This window comes from Gossypium hirsutum, chromosome A01 (genome assembly GCF_007990345.1).
Source record: "Gossypium hirsutum isolate 1008001.06 chromosome A01, Gossypium_hirsutum_v2.1, whole genome shotgun sequence".
NCBI classification, from domain to species: Eukaryota; Viridiplantae; Streptophyta; class Magnoliopsida; order Malvales; family Malvaceae; genus Gossypium; species Gossypium hirsutum.
Window position 1 is genome coordinate 33,929,020 of NC_053424.1, and position 19,622 is coordinate 33,948,641.

Below are 19,622 nucleotides of genomic sequence, written 5' to 3' on the forward strand. Positions count from 1 at the left end.
TTAGTTGAGATTAAATTTAATATAATTAGAAAAATATAAAAACATGAATCTATCAAATCTAAAAATATTTTAAAGATTTCAAATTCTATCTAGAAAATCCATAAATTTAAGAAATTATCATAAATATTAAATTTCCATATAGTAAAAATCTAAATTCAAATTCTGAAACACAACCTGCAAATATTCCTTTATACTTTATCTTTTCTAATCTTCACAGTTTTTTTTGTAGCAATTTCATTGAATTTGAAACTTAAGCTTTCAATATTTAAACTAAAACAATGATCTAGAGTAAAAAAGTTGTATTGTTATATAATACAATTATAGCCCAACAAATAAATAAATATTACACATTACAACTTTTAATAACCAAACATTATCTTTCATCAAAATTTTTCTATAACTTTAGTGTTGAGCATAATTAAAAAAACTGAATATTACTATAGATGTTTCAAATAAGCTCAACCTAATTACTTTTGAGATGTGACAGTCAAAAGTGATCGCAATACATACAAGTGTATTAAGTATCACACTGATTTACGTGTTTAATTCGTATTACACTAGCATGAACGAACAATAACAAGAATTTTCAGCTAAGATATTGGCCAGGAAACAGTAGCCAAGAGAATTACTCAAATATGAAAAACTCATCTTTAGATATAATACCTTCAAGTTCTTCTACCTTAGCTAGACCCTTTAATTTACCTTCTACTCCTCTTAAAAAAACTACCGCAAATAAATTAGATTACCTACACAAAATTAACCATGTCCCTGAATTAAGCATGATAGAAGATCCTCACTTATCTCTCTTAAAACCTTGTAAAGCTTTCAAAAAAATCTTCAAGTTCTTTCATCAGATCACTCGCATGTTCAAAGTCTCAAGCACCGAGAGAATACATCCAGTTAACAAAGTTTGATTAGTGCATTCTCCCAGCAGGCATTGTTGAACATTTTGTCACCATAGAGATTCCTCCAGAATTTCCACAACAATGGATCTAGCATGGGTAGACCCATATCCAATTTGGAGTAGTCAGGCTAGCGTTAAGCTACAATGGCAACAAAGGACGACCTACCTCGGCCAAAATAGCTCTCTTAGACTCGAGGTACCTAAAGTATGAACATGCATGTATAGCTATCACCAAGACATCCCTTAACTCAGGAATAGTCTACTCGACGTCCTTTCCCAACTACAACATGGTGATAAAAGATCCGACATCGCTTAAGTGCCTTAGAGTCTATATCCAAATAGCTAGAGCAAAAATGGTATGCGCAACCAACAAAGCAACACTTTTTAAAAACAACGTTGTGATTAAAATGATCAATAGTACATGATTTAGCGTTTAGCTTATACATTTGTCTATAAATAAGCAAAGAGTCTTTGTTGGGAGAGAAGAGCCTTTCCGCATCCTTAGACATTTTTTAAAAACACAACTCTTTTAAGTGTTCTTCGTAAAAAAAATTCTCTCAAGCTTTGTAATATATATTTCCTTGCTGCCATGTCATAATCAAATCTAAGGCAGCAAGCTTGCCATTGACACTTTAACCTCGGAGAGAAAGAAGTTAAACTCATTTAAATGAAACATTATTCTTGCAAATCATGAATAGTAATTCTTGGCAAGTCATCTACAGCGTAACATCTTCATCATTATTTGCGTCAATGGGATTTTAAGAAGGTTAATATATACGGAGGCACTTAGTAATTTATATTTATTTTGTATTTAATTTTTTTGGGACTTAACTAGTACCTAAACTTAAAAATTGTAAGTTAACTTGATACTTTTTTAAGTACCTAACTAACACTATTAAAATATGTTGATATGGAACTGACGACCAATTAACATGGTTACACATGTTAAGTTTGTAATGCCTTCAACCCGATCCAATTCGCTAGATCCGAATCTTAGGTGTTACAACTCGATTATTTTTTGGGACATAACTAGTACTTAAACTTAAAAATCGTAAGTTAACTTGATACTTTTTTTAAGTACATGACTAACACAATTAAAAAACATTGATATGGAGCTGATGACCAATTAGCATGGTGACACATATTAATTTTGTAACGCCCTTAACCCGATCCTATTTGCCAAATCTGAATCTTGGGTGTTACAACTCAATTACATACTTACTCAAAAATAAAACGTACTAAGTTTCTACATTTAGTTCTTATTTAATAATCTTATTCCAACTGACTTACAACTGGATGTACTGTAGATAATTACAACCATTGTACAAGACTTTAAATAACGAGGACTTACAAGCGAATAACATAACTTAATTACAATGCTCTATTTGTTTTAATCCTTTAGTGATAATACTGACTACAATTGTTCTGTCAACACGTTCTGTATAAAAAATAGTTCGTTCCGCCACCTCTGGCGTAGCCTTGGCGTCGTCTCTCCTGGCGTAAACTCAATCAGCTTACCTGTAGCACAATACACAAAGGTAAGTTCATGAGAGCTTCGTGAGTTAGACTCAATTTACTTGTATTGTCTCCATACAACGTATCTAGGAATTTCATTATCATGTGATTGTTCTTCGTTCTTCAACTTGACTTTGGCGAGTATCTTTCTTCTTTATACCATAGACATCACACCTAACCTTGAAATCATGTTTTATCCTTCTCTTCACTGATTCATTACTTGTATACACAAAGGTAAGTTCATGAGAGCTTCGTGAGTTAGATTCAATTTACTTGTATTGTCTCCATACAACGTATCTAGGAATTTTATTGTCATGTCATTGTTCTTCGTTCTTCATCTTGACTTTGGCGAGTATTTTTCTTCTTCATACCATAGACATCACACCTAACCTTGAAATCATGTTTTACCCTTCTCTTCACTAATTCATTACTTACATTATTTACTTAACCCATTTCGAGGTTTCTTAGCCATTATCATTCTAAGTTCTATACAAACTAAGTATTGTTAATCGACTTAATCTTCAAGTCCGTTTGACTCATACCTTGAATTCGCCACATATTTCGGTGCTTTCCATCTTCTTTTTCCATATCTTAAGACAATGCAGGATACGCCACAACATTTCTTACGGAATTTTTTCTCTCAGTGTTCGCCATATGTTCTATTCCTTCAAAGTTCGTCATATGTACTATTCCTTCAGTGTTTGCCATATGTACTATTCCTTCTGTGTTCACGATACTTACCATTTTTCTCTTTCAAGGTTCGCCACAAAAGTATTTCATTCAGATAATTGCCACAAGGGCCTTTCTTTAGAATGTGCCACGAAGGCGTTCTTTTCCATGATCACCACAAAGGCTCCCATTTCACAGATTGCCACAAAGGCTTCCATTTCATAGATTGCCACAAAAGTTTCCATTTTTTAACGTGTTCATGATAGGGATTTGCTAGACTCACATTACGTGAAGTTTGCCCCTCATCGTCTTGGGTCACATAAAGAACTTCATTAGGTAATAACCTCCCTTTAGACCTTTCCATATGATGCCATAACCCACCAGTTATGGTCTTACTCAATATGGTGCCATGGAATTTTCCTTCTAATGAATCGTTTTTAAAATCCCGAAGAATTCATTTAGTCAACTTCGCAGAGACAAACCCAGATTTACTAAACAGATCTTTCATGCTCTAACACCGTACTGAAACTATCATACATTTTTTTCATGTTTAACCTATTAGATTCTTCACGAACTATATATGCACGACTCATTTAGCATTCATAGTCTGACCATTATCTATAAAAACATTGCAAATACTACCTTACATAGAATAGTCGACTTAGAGGCTCACCTGATTTTTGCCTTTTGTAGCTCTAAGCTTCATACTTCCATTGAACAATCAACAAAAAATATTTCTTTAAACATAATAGCCAAACTGCAAAGCCGAAATGTTGGGCAGTGTATTTAGATGGTTCAACAGTAAATAAAGGATTATGAGCATGTGTTTTTCTTATAAACCCTAATTAGAATGAGTAGTAATATGGACTATCTTTTTACTTTCAAGCATCCAACAACGCAATAAAATATGAAGTGTTAATTTTGAGATATAACTAGCTTGACAATTGAAAGCAAGAGAGCTAGTAATATTCATTGTTTCCCAGTTAGTAGCGAAGTAAATGATAAGGTGGTACAAGGTAAAAGAGCCTAGTTTGAAGAGATACCACACAATGGCTGGCGAACTACTTGCTCAATTTGACAAGGAAAAAGTTCAACAATTGTCCTAAGTTGAGAATACCAAGGTTGATACTTTATCTAAGTTAGCCTCCTCCATCTTCATTAAGCAAAGTGGGAAGATCCTATTAGAACATAGAGTCACCTCCAGTTGCGATGATAAACATATATTCACTGTACAACAAGATCAAACGTGGATGACTCATATCATACAAGCTTTACAATGGGGAAAGCAAAGAAATAAGCAAAAAAGAATTAGCTAAGGTACAAGATAAAGCAGCGAGGTACGTAACTGTTACACACATTTAATATATTTTTCATGTATAAAAATTACATAGGTCTCGTTCAGAAGAAGTTATTGAACCTGTTTCCTTTAAAAATATATCATGTTAGATGGTGTCTTGTATAGAAAGGGTTACTTCCAACCGCTGCTGAGATCTTTGAACCCTAACAAAACTGAGTATGTCATGAGAGAAATACATGAGGGGATATATGGCGATCATTTAGGAGGTAGATTACTATCCCAAAAGGTTCTTAGGCATGGATATTATTGGTCAACCATACAAAGCGACATGCATGAGCTGGTTCCCGCTTGTGATATGCTTGCCAGAAACATGCACCAGTACAACGATCACGAGCCAAACCTCTCCAAATTATATCTGGTCTCTGGCCATTTTCAACATGGGTGATTGACATCTTAGGTCTATTTCAAATTGCCACAACTCAGAAGAAATTCATAGTTAGAGCTGTTGATTATTTTACTAAATGGATAGAGGCCGAAGCCTTAGCTACAATAATGGAGAGGCAGATTGAGACTTTTGCCTGGAAGTCTATTATTTGTAGGTTCGACATCCCACGTCTAATCATAATAGACAATAAAACTCAATTTCAAGAAAAATTTAAGAACTTCTGCATAGGCCCACAGATACCACTTGTCCAAAGTTCTGTGAAAATCCCCCAACAAATAGCCAAGTTGAAGCAATGAACAAGAAAATCTTGGCAGCTTTAAAGAAAAAGGTGGGCAATGCTAAAGGTGCATAGCTTGAAGAATTGTCAGGAATTATATATGCCTTAAGAATGTCCTCTTATACAGCAACAGGAGAAATGACATTTTCATTGGTTTATGATGTTGAAGTAGTAATCCCTGCTAAAATAGGCTTGCGATCACAAAGGACATCTCATTTTAATGAGGATGACAACTAAGAGGCTATAAGGCATAATTTAAATATTATCAATGAATTCATGGAAACATCAACAAGTTGCCCGATATTACAACGCCAGGGTGAAGAACAAGCAATTCTAGGTGGGTGGCTTAGTCTTAAGAAACACTGAGGGCAGTTTGCCGGTATCGCACAGCTCCTAATTTGGAAGGGCCTTACAAATTTATATAAAAAATAGGTTTTGAAGCCTATAAGTTAGTAAATATGGATGGTCCTGTTTTGCCTCGCACATAGAATGCTTGTCACTTGAAGAAATACTATGTATGAACAATCCATCCTCATTTCTAATAAATTTGTCATTGTTCAAATTTTTGTTTATTGTTACCAAGTATTGGATAAGTTATAGAGTTCATTGATTTACGATTGCAACTACATTCAAACAGTTCACTGATTTATGATCACAATTGATATTATCAAAGCTCAGTGATTTATATTCATAGCTTACGTTCATTGATTTACGATCATGAACTATTCACTTAGAGTTCACCAATTTACGATTGCAACTCTATTCAAACATTTCACTAATTTACGATCACAATTGATATTGTTAAAGCTCGTTGATTTACGTTCACATGTTAGGTTCATTGATTTACGATCATGAATAGTTCACTTAGAGGTTACTGATTTACGATTGCAACTCCATTTGAATAGTTCGACTATTTACGATCACAATTGATAATATTAAAGCTTGTTGATTTACGATCACAGCTTAAGTTCATTGATTTACGATCATGAACGGTTCACTTAGAGTTCACTGATTTACGTTCACAACTCCATTCAAATAGTTCATTAATTTACGATCACAACTGATATTGTTAAAACTCGTTGATTTACGATCATAGATTAAGTTTATTAATTTATAATCATAAACTTTCACTTAAAGTTCATCGATTTATAATCGCAACTACATTCAAACATTTCACTAATTTATGATCACAACTGATATTCTTAAAACTCGTTGATTTATGATCACAACTTAGTTCATTGATTTATGATTATGAACAACTCATTTTGAGTTAACTGATTTACGAGTTAACTGATTTACAATCACAACTACATACAAACAATTTTCTTAAGTTTTAAACCCTCTAATATTTTATAAAGCTTACAAATTTGAGATCACAATTACGTTGAGCAGTTTGATGGTATACAATTACAATTTGCTTTGTTGTTTCTTATTAATTTAAGATTATGACTCAATAGACAATTTAGTAAAGTAAAGCCATAGTTAATAACCAAATGTTCAAGGCATAAATAGAGCCTTTTTTTATTTCAAAATGGAATGATAGAAGTACAACAAATACATAAAAATGAAATCAAGAGTTTACACTCGTATCATCAGGATTAACAGTGTCCTCTTCCTCTTCTGCCTCTTTATTTTCATCTTCATCTTTTTTATATTCAATGATAGGGGCGACACTGGTTTCAACACGACTATCAACAAGAAAAAATCTATTTAAGTTCTTCCACTCCTCAACGGACTCTTCCCAAACAAGCCCCGAGGGAAAATGGATGTCAATTCCAAGTTAAGCATCTGTAAGATGACTCAAAGCATCGAAGTTTACCTTGCGAGCATCTAAAGGCCCTCCAATAACTTGAACATGTAGCAAAATGTTGGACTTTAATTCTGGTAGGTAATCCTGAAAATTCTGCATTGTTTCTTCCTGATACTTCGCCAAGGCTTCCTCGTGATGCTTTCACGAGTCAGCCATATCAGTTGTATGTTTCTCACCCATAGCTTTGATAGTTTCCTGGAGACCAACCTTTTCAGCTTATATCAACATAATTTCTTCATTTAACTTCTCATTGGCTCCTTCTGAAAGAGTGAGGAATTCATCTATCCTTTTATTGCACTCCACAAAATTATCATAATCTTCCTCTAACTTTTTATATAGCTCGTGAGCCCTCTTTAAGGCTCCTTGGTGGACTGATAGTCATTCTCCACCTCTAATTTAATAGCCTCCTCCTCTATCATAATTTCTGTGGGCCCTAGACTAATGACTTCAGTTTCAGCAAAAGCCACTTGCAGAAACAATATAAGCTCTTTTAATAATGATTTTTTGGTAGGCACAAGGGAAAACACAATCCTTAACCTCCTAAGGCATTGATTCTTTCCACTTTCTGCTCGCCTCAGTAAAGACAATAAGGAAATTTCTGTAAACTTAACTGATCATGCCAAGGAAACAAAGTATTGGTTTTACCATCAAAAGCCAATAGCTTCAATGAACCTCCCGAAAGACCATGCACAATAGTGGTGACAACACCAAATGTATTTTTGGTGGAAATTCTGCAATAGGGTAGAGATGTTAGTGGAGAAAGGATAGCAACGGTGGTCACTACAATAATGTTTGTTACATTTCCAGATAAAGTCGCACGATCCTTTCCTTTCTTCTGATGAAGTTCCCTTAACAGCGAACTACATCCATCCTAGCTACTTAAAACAATGTTGACAGTCCCAGTTATTGTCATTTACTTCTTCCGAGTGCTACCATTCTTGTAATATCTTGATTTTCGGGCCTAATCAGAATAATGGTTTCGGGACCACTTAATTTGGGCACTTAATTTGGGCACTTAATTTGGTCAAAAGGACTAAATCGTAAAAAAGTGCAAAATATGAGTTCTAGATGTTAAAGGTGTCAAGTTCCTATGGAATTTAAATTAGAGGTCTTTATATATTAATTGGACCATTGGACATTTGTTGGACAAAAATGGGCATGAGATAGGTGAAATGAACAATTTTTAAGTTAGGGGCATTTAGGTAATCTAGAAAATAAATGAATTAAAAACCCAAAATAGCCAAAATTGGCCCTCATCTTCTTGCTCCAGCCGAAACCCCCATGGAAGCCATGGCTAGGGTTTTTTTCAAACTTCCAAGCTCAATAGTAAGTGATCCCTAGCCCCGTTTTCAAAGTTCTTTACATTTTTGAAGTTCCCGTAACTCGATTTACCTATTTCTACTATTATTTTAAGTTAGGGCTCATGTCTAAAAATTTACTCATGAATGACATGCATGTGTTTTGATGTTTAATGGTAGAAAATGAACGTTAGGTGTTAGATAAACATCTTTTGTTAAGCGGTGAAAACGTCCAAAGGGACCGTTTTGAGAAAGTTATAAAATGTGTAATAAGAGTGTGTTTCAATGAAGATTTTGAGATGCTATAGTTATGAAAATGGTTCGGATAGGCTTGGATAACAAAGAAATTGAGTGCATTTCATTTTACGAGCGTAAGGGCAAAAGTGTAATTATGACAAAGTTTAGGGAAAAAATATAATTTTGCTAAAATATGATATTTGGACCACATTGAATAATGTGGATAATAATTAGACTAAATGTGACATTATAGATCGAGAAAATTGAGATTCGAACCTAGAACGGGGGAAAAACGAGGAATCGATGGTTAGATCCCTTTTTGATAACCTTGGTATTGAGGTAAGTTCACGTGTAAATGATACTACCTTATGTTATGTATTTTATATTTCGATATTGCATGAATTATACATTTGTTTCCATGAAATTTATCAATGATGATTATGAAGAAGTTCCAATGAATGAGAAATCCCGAATGAATCTTAGAGATGAATAGGGTACAAATCTCAAAACAATAAGGTTATTAAGATTCCATATAAGACCATATCTGAGATATGGCCTCGATATGTGATTTCGTATAAGACTATGTCGGGGATATGGCGTCGATATGATATTTCATGTAAGACCATATCGGGAATATGGCATTGAAACAATACTAAATGTATGAGATTTCCAAGTAACCATTGGTATTCTAAATGATCCAACAGGTACGTTCAAAACGAGGAGGTATGTGACTGTATTACGAGTAGTACAGGTATGTACATATATCTCATGTGAAGTGAATTCAGTTCATGATGCATTATTGGTAAGGATACGAATGAGTAAGATATGTATCTATACCATGATGGTTGGAATAATTGGTAAAAGTGTTATTGACTTAGATATCATTATTTTATACTAAAACAGTTTTGGACAGTAGTAGCAGTCCGACTTTGAAAATGCACCAAAAATAATAAAAATTAGTTAGTGGTTGAATAAAATATAGAATTAAATATTATTGAGCCTAGTTTCACATAGAAGAAACGGTATAAGAAAAAGAATATCAGGTTATGAGATATTTAAATTTTCGTGAGACAGAGTCAGAATGTTTTCGGCATCCCCTGTTCTGATTTTGGAAAATCATAAAAATTATAAAAAAATAATTATGGGTTATAATTTATATGATTAGATTCTTTAATTAGTTTATTTTCAAAAGAAACAAAGGGGAATATCATTCGAATCCCGTATGAGAAGATAATTAATTTTTAGCGAAGAGGGGTCAGAACTGTTGAACAGCGAAAAAGGGGTAATTTTGAAGAATAAACTGTACTAATTGGATAAACCAAAAATTCTCAAAATTTTATGGTAGGAATATATGTGAGTCTAGTTTTAGGAAAATTAATGGATCTTAAATTAGAGCTCTATAGCTCCAGATATAAATAATTTAGTGTCTATGACACGAGTAGACAGCTTGACTGGAATTTGATCAAATAGTGGATTAATATAATTATAATTGTGATACCTTGAGAGCATGTTGTAAGAATTTGGTAACAACATATTAATAAAATTTCTTATTATTTTCATATGAACTTACTAAGCTTTGTAGCTCACTCCCCTCCCTTTTCCATCTCTTATAGGTTAATTTTTGCTAGCTCGGATTGGAGATTGCCGAAGATGTCATCACACTATCAAGTTATCATGTTGGAACGGATGCAACTCTCTTAAGTTTATGGCATGTATAGGGACTAAGTCACTTTGTGAATATGTCTTTATAAGTTAGCCAAATGTATTGGCTTGTAATAGTTAATAGATTGATGTTGTGGGTAGCCATGCAAATTTGCTTATATAGCTTAAATGGTCGTAAATCAAATTTTGTATACATGTATGTGCCAATGCTTTGAAGACGTGGATTTTGTTATAAGGCATGAATGCTTGAAGATTTAAATTAGATTTGTTGGCATGTTGATAATCATGATATAAATGGATAAATTGGAGGTAAACCAATTATATATATTATATGTTGGGGTGAGCAAAATCCGATTTGATTCAAAAAATTCGATAAATTTTTTAAATTTTGAATTAAATAGTTCGAGTTATTTGAGTTAATCAAGTTATTTGGATTAACTCAAATAAAAAATTAAGTTTTTCGGTTTAACTCAAATATGAATTACACAATTCAGTTTATCTAAAAATCTGAATAAGAAAAGGCAAAACAACGCCGTTTTGATAAACGTTTACCTTTTTCAAAGTTAAAAGTCAAAACCATTAAATTAAAAGGCAAAACTACGTTGTTTTTATAAATGTTTACTCATTAAGTTAAAAGTCAAAACCATTATATTGTCTATATAGTTAAATGATTTTGTACTTCATTTACTAGTTAAATAATCAGTTCATGTAAACACAACATTGAGTATAAATAATAGGATTTGTTAACTCAACTCGACTTGACTCAATTTGATCCAATTCGAAAGTAATTCAAATTGTAGCTAAAATAGGATCCATCAACTCGACTAATTCAAAATTTTTTGACTCGATTAGACTCGACTCGATCAAATACTCACCCCTAATTATATGTGTTTTGGTAAGTTTAGACTTGAATAAGAGAAATGTCATGTGCATGCATGTGCTGTTATGAGGATGCCATGCTTGAGCCTTGATTGTAGATATATAATTACTCAATTAAGTATGTTAATTGCTATAGAGATGTATAAGTGTATGTGTACAACTATGGGTGGCAAATGGCTTCAAAAATAGCCTTGTATTTGTCCACACGGGTAGACACATAGGCGTGTGTCTAAGCCGTGTGTGACACACGGCCTGCCCCCATGGGAGTGTAATCTGGCCTTGTGTTCTCTGCATCTTGTACTTTAACTTCGAATTGGTCACACAGGCTGAGACACGATCGTGTGTGGGAAATAGGCATGTGCTTCGGCCGTGTGCCCCTAATTTGGTGATGACATCATAAACAGAGAGTTACATGAGCTGAGAACACAGGCATGTCCCAAGCCACACGGGCGTGTGACCTTGTTTTATGATAAAATTTTCTAAGTTTTTCCAGAAGTTTTTAAAGTTTCCTGTTTAGTCCCAAATCATCTTTGATGCGTGTATAGGGCCTCGTAAGCTCGTTTAAGGGAAGTTATACATATGTATGAATGTTTTTGATATGGACAAAATTTTATTGTTAATTTTATGTGATTATGTATGTTTAAGTCTGGTAATGCATCATATCATGTCCCGGCCTCAGACACAGGTAAAAGGTGGTACAACTCCCTTCTCCGATAAAAGTGTTAGAAGGAGCACGTTGCACATTTTGCATAAAAGATCGTATGTCTATGTATGTGGCAATCTCTCGTGATAAACTTGTGGATTTGGTTGATGGTGTAGATTCTTTAGTTGTGCCTACATTACCAACAAGTTTATCGTCAGCACCAACATTATTTATAAGGGTGTTCACACTACCTTCTTAAATCCCAGTAGACTTGGAAGACCATGAATGAGGCTTTAATTTACAAAATGTATAAAAGTAATTTCTAGATTCCACCCTTTTTCCCAGAAGAATTAGTTTGAGTTCGTTAATGGCAACATGTAGCCATGCGAACTCTGCAGGCAACAGCGATTCGGTCTCTGCACCTTTCAAATTATCAATGGGTCGCTATCCATTAAGGTTCAAATCTAGAAGGTAGAAATAGAACACATTTCTCGCTATTAACACCTCTTCAAGTTTCAATGCACGACCTCCATACAGCCTTGAAAGTTGAGCCCAACCCACTTCACATTTAATAGGCCTCTTTCGCACACAAACGACCTTACTAAGAATAGACCACTTGATAGGGAATTCAAAGCCATCCCCAAATCTATTCTTCACTCGAACGTACTTGGAGCGATTTAAACGAAGGTTGGATGACTAGTTGCAGATAATTGACTCACAGCCCTCACGAGGAGTAAAAAAAAATGACCTAGCAAACCTCCCCGATTACAGGCCTTTAGCTAATAGAGATTTTGAAATACAGATAATAGCGATGCTTCATCTTGATGACAACAATCTATGAAGTAAGTTACCGCGACCTACCATGAGAAACCAGACAATTGCCTCAAAGTTATCTCATGCTCCTCGAGAATGTGGTAGAAGAATGGGTGAAAAGGAAAGTGAAAACCAGCTTCCAATACACGTAGAGGAAGTAGAAAATATTCATTGATATCACTTAATCTCATCGCACCTTTCAACGATTGAAAACTTGTACACAAAATTGGGTAACTAAATCCCTCAAACAGCTAGATGGCAATTCATCTCATCGTATTTGGTGGTACAAGGGTAGGCTTTGGCCTCTACATGGGCATTAACCACACGATCTTCCATGTATTTCAAATAATTATCATCAAACCTACCACGACTACTACCTCCACTTTTGCCACCTCCCTTGGTTTTGACCATGATGACTTACTAAACCTAGGCTAAAGCGAATGATGATTTAGGAATTTTAGAGTTTTACCTTTGAATGTCGATTTTCCTCTTCAATAGTACCTCTTTTGTAAGAAATCCAAAATTTGAATGGTTGGAGGGTTGAGTATAGGTCATTTTAAAAAAATTCAAAATATGACGGTTTGTTTCCTTAACAATGGAATGTCTACGGTTGTACCCATCCACCACGTGGCAAGGCGTACATGACCAGTTTTATATAAGACATGTATCCAACAAGTTTCATTTCAAAATTCCATGTCCCATTTCCACAAGTTCTTAGAAGAGCCACTTTGTAACTCTTTTTCGAACATGGGGGACAAATTGTTATGGTGTCCACCATAACCGACCCGTTATCCGACCAACCTGACCCTTTTTATTTTAGTAAGTATATAGTTAGCCATACAGTTAGCCTACATGAGTTTGCAACTAATGGGTTCGCACCATCATGCAAGTGAACCCGTACCTAGGAGACACGGGTTGACCCTAGAGTAGGATACGTGCGGGCATGCATGAGGGCCTATCTAATCCTAGTCCATCACATCCAGAAATCGTATCTTATAAATAGGGAAAATGGGCTCCATGAAAGGAGAGACTCACAAAAACACTCAACAAGACTAAAAAAGAAACTTTTTTGCCAAGATCCCATATAGCGCTATAGACAATGCCACACCATAGAAAAACAAAAAAATTGAAGGAGTAGAGTTCTACAATATTTGGTGTGATTTAATGAACAAGTTAAGGTTAAAGGTTGTGTATTTATATAAAGAGATCCAATATTTATATGAAACCTTCTTGGTAGCGTTTTACAAATACGGTTTTCAACAACCTAACTTTTACCTAACACAAACCAAGCCATCTTCTGTGTGAATAATAATAATTTATCATTTACTCAATTTCTTTATAGTTTTCTCAACTGAGTTAAGATCAGCCATAATACTGCTGACAACACTTTCATAGTATAGATATTTTTGGAATAGAAATAAATGTGAAACTTCCACTCTTCTCTTTGAGATGCTTTAATAATCTTAGGCGTTGGATATAATTTAAGCTTTTCTTTTGTTGAATTTGACATTCTTTTGTGGTGAAAAGATGGTATTTAAATCACCTTATTCCCAACTGATGGCCTTACTTCCATGGCAACACAAAATTCCACCCCACTTTGTATATTGCTAAATCTTAAACATGCATTTATCCAGTAATAATTGACCATATCTGTTTTATATGTAATATGGGATTAATCAATTGCATGGCAAAGGAGTGTGGATTCCAATTCCACTAATGCCTTGTTTGATTATTAGTGTAATAATTTGAGAAAAAAACTTATTTATTGTGTATATATTAAAATATTAGACATAAAACAAATTGTTAGTATAAATTTAAACTTAAATTTAGAAAAATAAATAATAATTCTTATAAGAAATAGTTCCTTCCTTTTGCTAAAAAATAAGTCATGGGGAATGGTTAAATATTATCAATTGAGTTTATTGCTAACCCATGTACTAAAACATGCATGAAAAAAATAATATTCCTACCAAATTAACTATTCCTAAGAAGCAAAAACAGGTAAAAGGCATTTCAAGCAGGAAACTTAAAATCAACAGGTCATTCCCAGTTTCTAATGTCATCCTGAAAGCAGTGGCCAGTCAGTTAACAGCTGATTACTGTACTTAGGATTTTAATGTCAATTTGGTTTCCTGACTATGGTAGCTCACAATATGCATATAAACATCATAAACTTTTACCTGTATGCAGTTCGATGACATGAGCGAAACTGACCCGGTAAAGGGAGTCTAATGCTCCACATCTCTTTAAACTACTTGAGCAAAGCCAACTGCAACTTCCTAATCAAAACTAGGAGGAATGTCGATTTCAGTATCTGAAGGATTTGTAAGCTCAACAGGAGGTTCCTGCGGATCACGAAACAAAATTATGAGATCTTGTATATCAACCTCTAACATACCAATATGATCCCCTCTTTGGAATCATTTTATAATCCGAAATTTCTTCCTAAAGGCAGAAGAGAAGACAAATGTTCCAATTCCGGATCAAACTTCTAAAGGCAGAACTGTGCCTAAACTACATGGTGCTGTAGGAATTGTATAGATTTTTTAAACTATTTCTTCAAACAGAAGTTGTTGGGCAGTGAACACTAAATATTATGAACCTTGCGAAGTAACTGTATACCTGCTTATCATCTTCAGCAGAATGAGCAATCCCCATAGACAAAGGGTTCGTAAGATCTTCTGCACTTTCATGCAAATCCTGCACCATGTGGAAATTCAAGTTACTAAGAAAAAGAATTTATCACCTATCAAGACTGGATCAATAATTTATTTCAATTCTGGGGATTTTTCAGCTAAATTTTGATCAGTTGCTTCAATATGTAAATAAAAATCCACCTAAAACACAAATTATAAGATTTAACATCTAAGAATGTCTTCTCAGAACCTAAGACAGTATAAATCCTACCCAGCAGGAATGGTCCAATCAAATACATTCCAACAGATAGCACCCATCCATAGAAGATGCGGCAGATACGAGTTTGACCCCCAAGTCAATAAATATGATAAAGTAACCACCATGAATTGATAAACAAATGAACTACGATAACCATCTACTCTTAAAATTGTGCTTAGATGTTATTAGAGGCCATCTTTTCAGTTACTACAAGAGAGATTCATGCTCTTTATCTTAAAGCATATTATGTTCAAAGAATTCCCTTTGAAGTCCTGATAAAAGAAACACATGTAGCTCATTGAACTTTTTTTCTTTTTTAAACTGGTTTAAAATTTTTATTTCAATACAAAAACATGTAAATTCAAGATATGTTAGGATCTGAAAACATACTTCTTCATCTGGGTTGACAGAAGCATTATTAGATCTGTTGGTTAAATCCTTTGAAGGATTTCCCTGCATATACTTCGTACCATGTTAGAAGGAAGAAACAAGCGACCATCTGAAAAGGCTTGATTATAATACAGGAGAAGAGTACGTATGTACATTTTCATCCCGGTTAGCGGACAAGTCCCCTTCTACAATTGAAGGCTTGACCTCAATCGGTGTTTCCTGTGTACATTTTATAATTCATTCAACCAATCTTGACCAAAGTAACAAGTAATAAATATAAAACATTTGTAAAGTTGAAAATTTCCTGTGAAACTTACAGGCTCACTTTGCTCCAGGGAAATATTCCTTCCTCCTTTACTAAGATCTCTAAGTGTTCCCTGTATATTCAACAAAAAGTTATGGAAAATGATAAATCACAAAAAAGGAAAAACGGATAGTTGAAAACTATCACCAATATTAGCACCATTCCAATGACTACTCTGAGTGGATACGTACAAAAAATGATGTGAAAAGCAATGTAGAAAAGCATGCACTATCAACTTTTCAATTGAAAAGATAGGTAGAAAATACTAGTGAAAGCAAGCATCCTTCTTAAGAAAGCATAACTGAAAACTGAGTAAAACAAACCTTATTTGCCCACATAAGCCCGCAAGCATTACACAAAGTCCTTGGACCAGCTGGGCCACGACGCATTGCTGGAGTATTATTTTCACTAACACCACAATGTTGACAGCTCCGGATACTAAAACACATTGAAGACAGAATTCTTCAAAAAGTTCATCATGATAAATATTTTCCACGAATCAGGTAACAATGGAACTCACGCGGTTTCTGGACGAGTACCATCTTGAAAGCCAATATGAGAAGAATCCCAGCTTGAAGGACTAGTACTTTCCTTTACAGATGCAAACTGCCCATTTTTGCGATGCATTCTACAATTATAAAACGAGAAGATTACATCAGCATTATCAGCTGCACCACTACCATTTGTACATATGCATCAGAAAAGCAGTAATTGCATTTAATACTAATATAAATGGCTCCTCACAGTGACGCTTCTGAACTCATAATTCTATCAGTATCACTGGAAAATAATCAAATTCTCAACCTACTTTAGGCCTGTTCCTTTCAGGACAGAGAACCATGAATAAGTGAATGAAGCTTCTACAATTCAAACTTAAACAGGATCCACTGCTCCCTGTATTAAACACATTTCCCCCAGTGGCAACCTATAATAAATGGCTATAGCCTTTATACTGCTATCAAAATTTTTTAGTTTATGGCTCTTCTTCCATCTCCACTTTTAACTTCTACACTCGCATTGCATGTTGAAATGTTAAAAATGTTAATTGTAGGTCTAAACAAAATAAGTCCAAAAAAAATCATACCTTTGTGCAGCCTCCTTCCGTACTGTATACCTAATTTTCTTTTCAAAACATCTCTCTTTCCTTTTCTCACGGAACCTAACCAAGGATGCTATTCGTCTTGAAAGATTTGAGCGCTTTGAGACATCAGCTACACCCTGCAGAATATAGTATGCGAAACCAAAAACAAAAGACCAACAGTGGAATATAATTACACACAATTATTTTAACATCAGCATACCATGTTATTTTGATCAAACGGTACTTCAATTGAAGGAACACCAGTGGGGATATGACGACCCCCCAGGAGTAACAGCACAGCTTGCACCTGTTGCATACAATCCAACAAACACACGTGCTTACTTAGAGGGGGGGAATTTGAGAAGAAAATCTAAACTATTCAATCCATTTAAAGAAAATAACAGAAAACTAAGTTACTTATTACTTGCTCCAAAAGAAAAGAGTGGTTAAAACTCTAATGCACAAAGTTCACTAGATTAACTATAGTAAAATAGTAAATGATTATTAGTTTCACTAATGCTTCCAACTCTTCATTTGCCTTGAAATAACCCTTGTCCAGGGGATGCAGAGACTCCTAAGACATGAAATACCTTATCTGTCGAACAAAGTTACTTTTCTTTTATTAAATGTTTAGAATTACTCATAACCTCTTCTCTTTTCAATCGTTAAATAGTAGGATGAATGTACTTCAACATCCTTGAACCCACGTCCTTTTGTACTATGGAATAATTCATTAATTAAATCCTACATCCTAAAACATGAACTTGACTAGGAAAAGTACCATAAAAGCCCATGTATTATGTCTTTCTACTCAAAAAATAAGTAAATTAGTCTCTTATGTTTAAGTAAAGAGCAAATTAGTTTTTTTTATTAAAAATTTCATCTACTTTTACTATTAAAAATTAGTCTTTGTACATCATGATGATGTAACACATATCACTATTTGATTATTTTGTCAGCGTTATACAAATGCATGATATTTTTAATAGAAAAAACTAATATACACCTTGAACAAAGATATAAAAATTAATTTACTCATTTTATAAGTAAAAAAAGCAAAACACAACCCAACTTTTAATCAAAACTTCTACATACTTTTACCAAATTTGGCGTCTCATTTTATCCTTCATATTCAATAAATTTTAGGAACATGGAAGTCTAATTTTTTTTTTTAGTCTTTTCAGTTAACTTGGTTTCATGTCAGACGTCAAAACATTACTTTAAAATACGAGAACCGAAACATAGAAATCTAAAGGCCCAATTTCAAATTTACTTTGCAATAAACAGGATGAATAGCAGGAAAATAAATTATTTTATTGCCAGAAATATTACCAAAGAGACTTTTATTTTTTTTGTGAAAAAGGATAAAAACCTTTTCAGATGTAACAGCAGGGAACACGTAAACTTCTCCTTCAAAGGAGAGAGTAAGCTCGCTAGTTCTCAACGCCCTAACAACGCCTCCACCAGCTGCGCCACCGCCACCAATAACTCGGCCTATTAGTCCCATTCCATGCTCCGCCACATTGACGGAGTTGATATTCGCGTCCTCCACGTCATCCATGGCGTCATCTTCATAGTCTCCATCGTCGTCGTCGATCTGCATCGTCCCTCGCGCGTGCTCCTCAAACGGACGAACCTGAAGTGGCCGTGGATTCGCAGCCGCCATATATAAACAAAGAAAGGCCGCAGGGTTCCAACTGTACCGAAAATGGAAGTCCCGAAGTAACGATTATGAGGTGTTTCATTGAAGAGCCATGCGATGCGTGTAGTCACTACTGGTAACACAAAATTGGCCTTTATTATCTGTTCTTTAATTATATAAGCCCTAACCCTGGATAAAGAATTTCTTAGCTTGAGCAATAATAAGATTTGCAGGGGCGAGAATGAAGTGGTGTTTCCTTGGACAAACTCAATTTTGGAACTTCGAAGATAAATACTTATTCGGATATAAGAAAAATGAAAAGAAAGGGGTGGATGTTGATTGGGTTGTATTTACGGGAGTACGGATGTTGAGGATAAGTTGGTTTGGGGGTAGAGTGGGGTACTATGGACTTTATATACGCTTTGTATCCCTCCAACTTACAATCACCATCTGAAATTTTTGAGTAAAAATATGTAAACGACACCAAAGGTGGCCGCCCCTTCTTTCTTTTTTTTTTTTTTCACGCAACAATCAAATTTTTTAATTTGGTCACCAAATTAATCGAGATTACTTTTTATTGATTCATTTCTATTAAGTGTCGCCAAATATTTGACGGGAAGGTGATGTGGCAATTAAGAAATTAATATAATAACAAATTTAGCCCTCAATTTTTACATATTGTATCGATTTAATCATAATTTTAAAAAATTAACCCTTAAAATTAACAAATGGTCTCAATTTGATACTCAAAATTTACCTTCCTCTTCCACTTCCTCCACCACCACTACTATCATTCCTCAATTTAAAAAATTAACTCTTACATTTATATCATTAGAATTCTAGAAACAAGTAAATTAGCAT

At 34.3% G+C, this 19,622-nt stretch overlaps 1 protein-coding gene across 2 annotated transcripts; it reads right to left on the reverse strand.

Moving 5' to 3' along the window:
- Nucleotides 1-14,475: 14,475 nt before the first annotated feature.
- Nucleotides 14,476-19,200, reverse strand: LOC107916983 (GATA transcription factor 24). 2 transcript variants are annotated; one of them, XM_016846371.2, is made up of 10 exons: nucleotides 18,492-19,200; nucleotides 17,340-17,426; nucleotides 17,123-17,256; nucleotides 16,559-16,666; nucleotides 16,362-16,476; nucleotides 16,052-16,111; nucleotides 15,888-15,953; nucleotides 15,735-15,797; nucleotides 15,072-15,149; nucleotides 14,476-14,794 (listed from the first exon to the last, which is right to left on the reverse strand). In XM_016846371.2, the coding sequence occupies exons 1-10, from the start codon at nucleotides 18,783-18,785 to the stop codon at nucleotides 14,729-14,731; spliced, it is 1,071 nt and encodes a 356-aa protein (XP_016701860.1). In that variant the 5' UTR covers nucleotides 18,786-19,200; the 3' UTR covers nucleotides 14,476-14,728. The 2 variants fall into 2 exon arrangements, with proteins under 2 accessions (XP_016701860.1, XP_016701859.1); XM_016846370.2 differs by having other exon boundaries at nucleotides 15,735-15,806; nucleotides 18,492-19,149.
- Nucleotides 19,201-19,622: the final 422 nt, after the last annotated feature.

What these genes read in the sequence shown, in the direction of transcription:
- LOC107916983 (XM_016846370.2), bottom strand. Translation starts at nt 18,785, where the DNA reads ATGGCGGCTGCGAATCCACGGCCACTTCAGGTTCGTCCGTTTGAGGAG. An exon ending in CGTTTGATCAAAATAACATG is followed by an intron (nt 17,257 to 17,339) that starts GTATGCTGATGT and finishes TATATTCTGCAG; the next exon opens with GGTGTAGCTGATGTCTCAAA. An exon ending in CGGAAGGAGGCTGCACAAAG is followed by an intron (nt 16,667 to 17,122) that starts GTATGATTTTTT and finishes TTATAATTGTAG; the next exon opens with AATGCATCGCAAAAATGGGC.